Raw genomic sequence first — 8,481 nt, forward strand, 5'->3', positions numbered from 1 at the left:
ACAGCTTCATGGTCACTATTACTGATACTAGCTTTTTATTCTAGACTAATTAATTGTTTAGTTTTTAAAACTGAATTCAAATTCAGAAACTGCCATGATGGGAATCTCCGGATTATTAGTCCAGGCACATAACAACTACACTACCGTACCCGTATCTTCTTAGACTGCTGGGTGGTCAGCCTCATCCCAGTTGGAAGTGGGCCCACAAAACTGCTCCTAAATGAGCAACCTCAAGTGGGTAAAGTATAAAAATTGCACATATTCACCATTTACTGAAATCCTAGCAACAACACGGAGCATAAAAAGAATAGGGATTTTAAAAATATATTCTAAGATAATACTTAGATGATGATGGCTTGGAATTTTCCAAAGGATCTGCCATTATATAATATTTTTTATAATGTTTCTAAATACATCAGCAGATGCTCAGATATTCCAGGGTCTGTGGTAGTGGGGTTGTGTGATATTTAGCTGCTAACCTGGCCTGCCTCTTTACGGCCACTATTCAGGTAGGCAAATCAAGCAATTGTAAATTCCTATGGTTAGAGAGCAATTGCAAATTTATGGCTCCCGATCAGAAGAGTCATTATAGGAATAGGAACGTAGATACAGTCCCTTGAGCCTGTTCCGCCATTCAATTAGATCAAGGCTGATCTATCTGTATCTTAACTCCATCTATCTGCCTTGGTTCCATAACCCTTAATACCCTTGCCTAAACTAAGTTTTGACATTTTCAATTGACCTAGCCTCAACAGCTTTTTGGGGGAAGAGTTCCAGATTTCCACCACCCTTAGTGTGAAGACATGCTTTCTGACATCACCTCTGAATAGTGTAGCTCTAACTTTAAGGTTATGCCCCATTGCTCTGGACTCTCTCTCTCTCTCTCTCTCTCTCTCTTCCCCCAACCTCAACCCCACCCCCGTCACAGACATAGAAACATAGAAGATAGGAGGAGTAGGCCATTCGGCCCCTCAAGCCTGCTCCGCCATTCAATGAGATCATGGCTGATCATCCAAATTCAGTACCCTGTCCCTGCTTTCTCCCCATATCCCTTGAGCCTGAAGAAATATATCCAACTCCTTTTGAATATATTTGATGAATTGGCCTCAACTGCCTTTTGTGGCAGAGAATTCCACAGGTTCACCACTCTCTAGGTGAAGAAATTCCTCCTCATCTCTGTTCTAAATGGCTTACCCCTTTATCCTTAGACTGTGACCCCTGGTTCTGGACTCCCCGACCATCGGGAACATCCTTCCTGCATCTAGTCTGTCTAGTCCTGTTAGAATTTTACAAGTTTCAATGAGATCCCCTCTCATTCTTCTAAACTCCAGCAAATATAAGCCCAATCGACCCAATCTCTCCTCATACGTCATTCCTGCCATCCCAGGTATCAGTCTGGTGAATCTTCGCTGCACTCCCTCCATGGCAAGAACATCCTTCCTCAGATAAGGCGACCAAAACTGCACACAATACTCAAGGTGTGGTCTCACCAAGGCCCTGTACAACTGCAGAAAGACATCCTTGCTCCTGTACTCTAATCCTCTCGCTATGAAGGCCAACATACCATTTGCCTTCTTAACCGCCTGCTGCACCTGCATGCTTACCTTCAGCGACTGGTGCACAAGGACACCTAGGTCTCGTTGCACTTTCCCTTCTCCCAATCTATGGCCGTTCAGTTAATAATCTGCCTTCCTGTTTTTGCCACCAAAGTGGATAACCTCTTATTTATCCACATTATACTGCATCTGCCCAATCACCCAACCTGTCCAAATCGTACTGGAGTTTCTTGGCATCCTCCTCACAGCACACATGCCCACCCAGCTTTGTGTCATCTGCAAACTTGGAGATATTACATCTAGTTCCCTCGTCTAGATCATTTATATTGTCCAAAGATGTGCGGGTTAGGTTGATTGGCTATGATAAATTGACCCTTAGTGTTAGGGGGATTAAATATGTGGGGTTACGGGGATAGGGTGGGATATGTGTAGGGGTTACGGGGATCGGGTGGCATATGTGTCGGTGCAGGCTCGATGGGCCGAAATGGCCTCTATCTGCACTGTGGGGTTTCTGTGATTTCTGTGATCTGTGATTGTGAATAGCTGGGGTCCTAGCACCAATCCCTGCAGTTCCCCAGTAGTCACTGCCTGCCACTTGGAAAAAGACCCGTTTATTCCAACTCTTTGCTTCCTGTCTGCCAACCAGTTCTCTATCCAAGTCAGTACCTTACCCCCAATCCCATGTGCTTTAACTTTACACGCTAATCTCTTATGCAGGACCTTATCGAAAGCCTTCTGAAAGTCCAAATACATCACATCCACTGGTTCTCCTTTATCTATTCTACCAGTTACAAAAAATTCCAGTAGATTAGTCAAGCACGATTTACCTTTTGTCATGAAGTAACTTCTCTTTTTAAAAGATTATTTCACATATGTAACAGCTTGATACTTTGAAGCATGACTTCAGGAGTGTGGCAGACTCACACTAAATACAATTATTTTCCTGATGAATGTAATTTTGGTTACCAGTAAGTCTGCTTGCAAAAAGCACTGCTAAATAAGAATTAGTGCCGTGCTTTGGTTTGAAGTAGATGAACAGGGCTCAGCCAAGACTAGAAAGGGACAAAATATTCAGAATCAATAAACTGTGGGTTGGTAATTAATAAATTGATTGTTCTTAAAAATGTGTAATGTGAAAAAATATACATCATTTTTAAAAAATCTATATAATAGTCATTAATGAAAGGATAGTTCAAACTCTTCCTGGGATGGGGAAAAAGGAAGTAATCATTTTACTAGGTATATAAAACTTGAGAAAAACACATTAAAAGACCACGCCCTGGTTCAACAGCTCAGAAACACATACCCTTAATGTAACCTCACTCTGCCAACTCAATTTGTAAACATTTACACTGTAGCAGGAATGACGGCTTCCTGTGCAAGTCTTTCCAAGATGAGCTGTCTCAAGCCCAGCAATCGCAGTTCTTTGGAAATAACAGTGCCTGCATAACTGACAAACGTACTGTATAAAAGGTAACTAATACTCTGCAGGAAAAGCAGTTTTACAGCACATCTGCTCTGTGAATCTTACATTAATCATATAAATTTGAGAATACTCTGGCCTTACATTTTACTTAGTTCTTCTTTCTTTCATTCAAACATATCATTGGCAAGATTTGAATTCAATGATCATCACCTCAACAGCCCATTAGTTCACGCTAATCTTCAAATCCCCACCAACTATAATTGGATATTTGAACTTTAGTTTTCTTAACTAGTGGATCAGACCTTAATCTGTATGTTGCATCTAGTTATACAAAACAGGTGGTTTTCAAGACATTTTTCTAAATTTCTCATGATCTTGCTTTGGGTTCAGACTGCTGCAAGTGAAATAGTTAAAAATCGTCAATGTTAACAAACTAACCTACAACCCTGCTCGAAAAACAGCAACTGCATGTGGTACCAGCAGCATACTCGCTGCTGGCTTACACCGCAATAGGATTTTTCTGAGAAAACAGAATAAGCAATTGAAAAGTTGGTTACCTGGGTCTCCATGGAAACTGTCCTCTTGAGTACTCCTCTGGGCAAGGTCAGCTTCAGTAGCCCAAATCTGTCCTGGTTTCCTGAGACCAACTATTGTTGCTTCCTGTATAGTAACCTGGTGCTTGTGCCTCTTTTGTGACTGTGGGGTGGGTGGACTACTACTATCAAACGACTGCTGAGAGTTTTGAGAAGGAGACCGACTTTTCTCTCTAAAAATACGATAGGTGGTGGGGCTGGGGGAAACGTGACTTGACTGACCAGAAGAAAAATCGTCCTCGCTCGAAGTTAAATTTTCATTAGAACTGCAGTCTGGAGTATAGCCTCCACCAACATCATCAGCACTACCAGGTGAATAGGACCTCCGAGGCCATGTTAGATGTTTCTCAAGATCTGTAGCGCTCTGGAGCCTTCCATATTCTCTCAAGCCAGCACTGGGTTTACCATCACTATCCTGCATCATTCCACCAATATAAACACTTTCATATGGTTGGAATTCTTGCTGCCAAGGTACCTTGTCTGGTTTGCCACCATTGGCGGTGGCACGGATAAGATTATCCTTCAAGAATCTGGGATTAAGATCCACGTCGTCATACTCTGGGTCATACCCACAGCTGCTGTCTGTGGACCTACCTCTGTACACAGGCTTGCGATAATCCGCTGATCCCGCAGTGCCAGGGAAAGAGTGCAACGACCTCTTCCGTTCCATCTGCATGGCCTGACTCCCAATTGTACTGATCTTGTCCGATACCTCCTTGTCATTGACTTTCACCAACCCTTTCTCATGGTGGTACTCCACGTTGACATACAGAGGCTTCTCCATACCTTTCCCATCCCCGGCAGAGTGGGAATTGGTCCTTTTGATCCTTTCAAAATTGGACCTCAACGCAGCTACACTTGTGCCAGCTGCGGCTTTATCCTTCCTCTCCATCTGCTCACAATCCTGGCTGAAACCTCGCCCTGTATCCCTCTCTGGCATCGCCACTGCCCTCCTCATTGAGGATGCCCTCTGCCTGGTTGGCGAACCTTCCACCTCACTCCTGGTGTCCACCAAACCCTCCTCTCCCCCTGGGTGCCTCTTTGAATTGTCCTCTCCAGGGTGATACTTGGTTTTCTCCCCATCCCCCTCCCCTTCTTCCCCTTCCCCGGGGGCAGGCTGCTGATGCGAGTGGTCCTGAGGCTGCTCGGTGCCCGCTTGCTCCCCCAGGACCGAGGATTTCCTGAAGCCCCATCTTTGCTTGTCATAGCTCTTCTTCTCCTTGGCCAGCAGAGTCTGCAGGTAGATCATGCGGAACCGCTCCTTGTTCACCTCCAGCTCCAGCTTCCGAATGCTGCACTTACAGCTCTCCAGCTCCTGCTCGATGTCGCCGACGCTCCTCAGCTCCATCTTGGGCGGCGCGGACTCGGGGAACTGAGCCTTCCAGGCTTCCACGAATCCCACCGGCTCCACCATTTTCATCACACGGGGGCGGCCGAACAACGGGGGCAAAGGCGACTCATCCACACACTGGAACAATGACCTGGCGCACGGGGGCCGGACTGGACCAGACCGGACCTGGCTGCTCTCCCCTCACTCCCGGCTGCACTGGCCGAAGGGCGCGCTGCCGTTACTGGCGGCGGTTGCTGATGCCCGCTCCGCTCCTCGCTCCCATCCTCCTCGCGCCACCAGCACCAGAGCGGCAAGGCGGGCTGGGCCGGGCCCAGCGGGTGAGTGACAGCAGCAGCGGCCAATCAGCGGCGGGGGCTCTCCCGCCCCGCCTACCCAGTTAAAAGGGAAGTGCCGCGCGGAGGGGACGGGGCTGGATTTAATTCACCGCCCCATTCCCACTCGGACCTCACCGTCCTCGGCCTCTTGCATTGTTTCACAGAAGCTCAAGGTAAACTCGAGGAACAGCACCTCATCTTCCGATTAGGCACTTTACAGCCTTCCAGACTCAAGATCAAGTTCAACAATTTCAGATCATAACCTCGGCCCCTATTACATTTTTACTTATATTTTTTATCCACACCTTTGTTTTGGTTTTTCCCTCCCCCTCACCCCTTTTCCTTTTTTTCTCTCTCCCACATGGCAGCTGTCTCCCATTCTGCCAGCGCATTTCACACCTAATCTAGAGCTGTCTTTGTCTCCACTAGTCCTATCACCATCTCGTCTCGTTTTGAATACCTCTTAATGTCTCTTCACTTCTCTTTTGTTCTCTCCCAGCCTGGCCTCGTAATCTATTTCATTCCCTGTGCCTCTTTAGTCTTGATAAAGGGTTTTGACCCGAAACGTTGACTCTAATTTCTCTCCACGGATATTGCCTGGCCTGCTGAGTTTTTCCAGCATTTTCTGTTGTTATTTCTTGATTTTTTTTTTCTCCCTCAGTCTTTTCCCCCCAATCTCTCCTGAAGATGCTGGCTCTCGCTGAGATTCAGGCCCCTGGGTGCAGAAAGCCTTCCCCAGCGGCCGTTCTTCACGTGTGAATCTGGCCAGCTGTTCAACCATCGGCATCACAGCCAACCCCACTCCTGTGCTTTTTGGCGTAAAAAAAAGACTTGCGTTTCTCCAGCGCCTTTCATGACCTCAGGACGTCCCAAAGTGATTTACAGCCAATGAAGTGCTTTTGAAGTGTAGTCACTGTTGTAATGCAGGAAACGCAGCAGCCAATTTGCACACAGCAAGCTCCCACAAACAGCACTGAGACAAATGGCCAGATAGTCTGTTTTAGTGGTGTTCGATGTGGGGTAAATATTGGTCAGGACACTGGTAAGAACTCCCCTACTCTTCTACAAATAGTGCCATGGAATCTTTTGCATCCACCTGAGAGTGCAGACGGCACCTCAGTTTAACGTCTCATCTGACACTGCAGCACTCCCTCAGTACTACATTATATGCTCAATTCTCTGGAGTGGAGTTGAACCCACAACTTTGTGACTCCGAGTCGAGAGTGCTACCAACTGTGTCAAGGTCGACACCCATAAATACTTTTTTAATGATATTTGGAATTTTGAAGTAAACATTTTTTTGTCCAAAGTTGTGGCAACGTATTGAATACCAAAATTATTGGAATTACAAGATCCATTTTATTGCCTATGTTTGTTAAAGTTTGAAGATGTAATTTCTCCAAGAATGGTTTCTGATGTCAGGGTTGTGACAATAGTCGGCATTTCAGTAATGCTTCTGTGAGGGATTGCGCTGCTCGCTAAGGTGCTGGGGCGCTTAGACCTCCCAGGTCACTGAAAGCATTTGAAAGGGAGCTGGATGAGATTCTGAGTGTGACCAAAATAACTGCACATAGAAGGTAGGGGTATTGGGGAATGTGTCTCCCAGACAACGTGGTCTCCTGGAGCTTGTTTGATCATTTTCAGGGGTCGGAGAGGAAATTCCTAGCCTTTTTTCACAAAATTGATCTAAGGTTATTTTTGCCTGTCTTTTTGCCTCTCCCAGGAGATTGCAGGTGGGTGGGGGAGGAAAGGGTTGGCCACAGATTGTGCTAACAATGTGCAAAAGTTACACTATGACAGTATAGGACAGGCTCGATGGAACAGCTGGTCTTTACCTGTCCCGCTCTTTTGTAAGAGGCCATCGCTGGGTTCCCCCCCCGCCCCCCCTCCCCCTTCTCCCCCCCCCTTCCCCTCCCCCTTCTTCCCCCCCCCCCCCCACAGTCTGTACTCCGCTAATTGGTCTCACCTGGGCAGCACTAAAGGTTGCCATTGCTCTCAGCACCTGGGCTAGGAAGAGGGCATAAACTGCCAATGTTCAACCGTTCCACGTGTGCTGTTGGTCAAAGACAGGATCATGCTCAGCAATAACAGTCACTCAATGGTCAAGCAGCCTGCCAACACTCACTGTCCAGGCTCACACACAAAGGACCTCCCAGTTGTGAGGACATAAGGCAACTACAACTAGACCACAGCAAAAATCAGAGCCTTCAAGAGAGAAGGAGAGGAAACTGGGAAAAATGACCTTACAAAAAAGGGGAAAAGTTTTCCTGTGATTTAATACTGCAGCTTTCAGTGAGTTTAACAGGAATCAGCGGGTCTCCTGGGAGTGGAGCTCGCTGCTCGCTGTACAGTGCGCCATCCAGTGGCACAGTTACAAACTGGGGAAACTTCAATCTCAGACTTTTTACTGCAATACCTTCTAAGTACAATGTTTTGCATTAAAAAGAAATAAAATGCACACTGTTTAATAATCCTTGTTTCAGATCTCCATCAAGTGAGTTCTGTATCAGTAGTTCCACCCTTTCAGCTTCTCATTGGGGACATTCGACACATAAAGAGCCAACTTATAAACTGGGTGGGGCAAGGTGGCTGGTACAATAACTTCCAGAAGAATGCAACAATGTTTTCTGACTCAAACTGGGTTCTGAAGGAACTCAGCCCTGAAACCTTATCCTGTCGCTCCCTTTAAACTGCTGCGGGACCTGCTGTGTGGTGCGATTTCAGCATTTGGCAATATTGACTTCAGATTTCTAGATATGTTCTTCAAGGGAGAACCAGACCAAATACAATAAGTTGAGAGGGGATGTGAAGATGAAAATCAGATTGACAAAGAGAGAATGAGAGTAGAATGGCGGTTAACATAAAAGGTAACCCAAAAATCATCTACCGGCATGTAAAGAGTAAGCGGGTAGTAAGAGGTGGGGTGGGGCCTATTAGAGACAAAGAAGGTGATATATGATTAGAGGCGCAGGGCAAGGCTAGAATACTCAATGAGTACTTTGTATCGGTGTTTACTAAGGAGGTGGATGCTGACAAAATATCGGTAGAAGTGGAAAAGGTAGAAGCAATGGAAGGGATGAAAATTGATACACAGGATGTATTAGAAAGGCTGGGTATGCTTAGAGTGGATAAGTCGCCTGGTCCAGATGGCTTGCATCCCAGGTTGTGAAGGGAATTGGGGGAGGAGATAGCGGAAGGGCTTGCCATAATTTTCCAATCTTCCCTAGATGCGGGAGAGGTG

The 8,481-nt window shown here is 46.3% G+C and overlaps 1 protein-coding gene across 5 annotated transcripts in view; it reads right to left on the reverse strand.

Moving 5' to 3' along the window:
• LOC147104952 (breakpoint cluster region protein) overlaps positions 1-5,221 on the reverse strand; it is an 859,255-nt gene extending 854,034 nt beyond the window's left edge. For 2 of the 5 annotated variants that reach the window (XM_085962101.1, XM_085962100.1), the window contains exon 1: positions 3,540-5,218. In XM_085962101.1, the coding sequence (XP_085818227.1) occupies positions 3,540-4,995 (1,456 nt within the window). In that variant the 5' untranslated portion in view covers positions 4,996-5,218. Of the gene's footprint in view, positions 1-3,539 lie in introns of all 5 variants that reach the window. The other 3 variants (XM_085962106.1, XM_085962102.1, XM_085962103.1) reach the window with 3 other exon arrangements.
• Positions 5,222-8,481: the final 3,260 nt, after the last annotated feature.

This window comes from Somniosus microcephalus, chromosome 19, assembly GCF_052327205.1.
Source record: "Somniosus microcephalus isolate GS21.2 chromosome 19, FLI_Smic_1.0, whole genome shotgun sequence".
Lineage (NCBI taxonomy): Eukaryota > Metazoa > Chordata > Chondrichthyes > Squaliformes > Somniosidae > Somniosus > Somniosus microcephalus.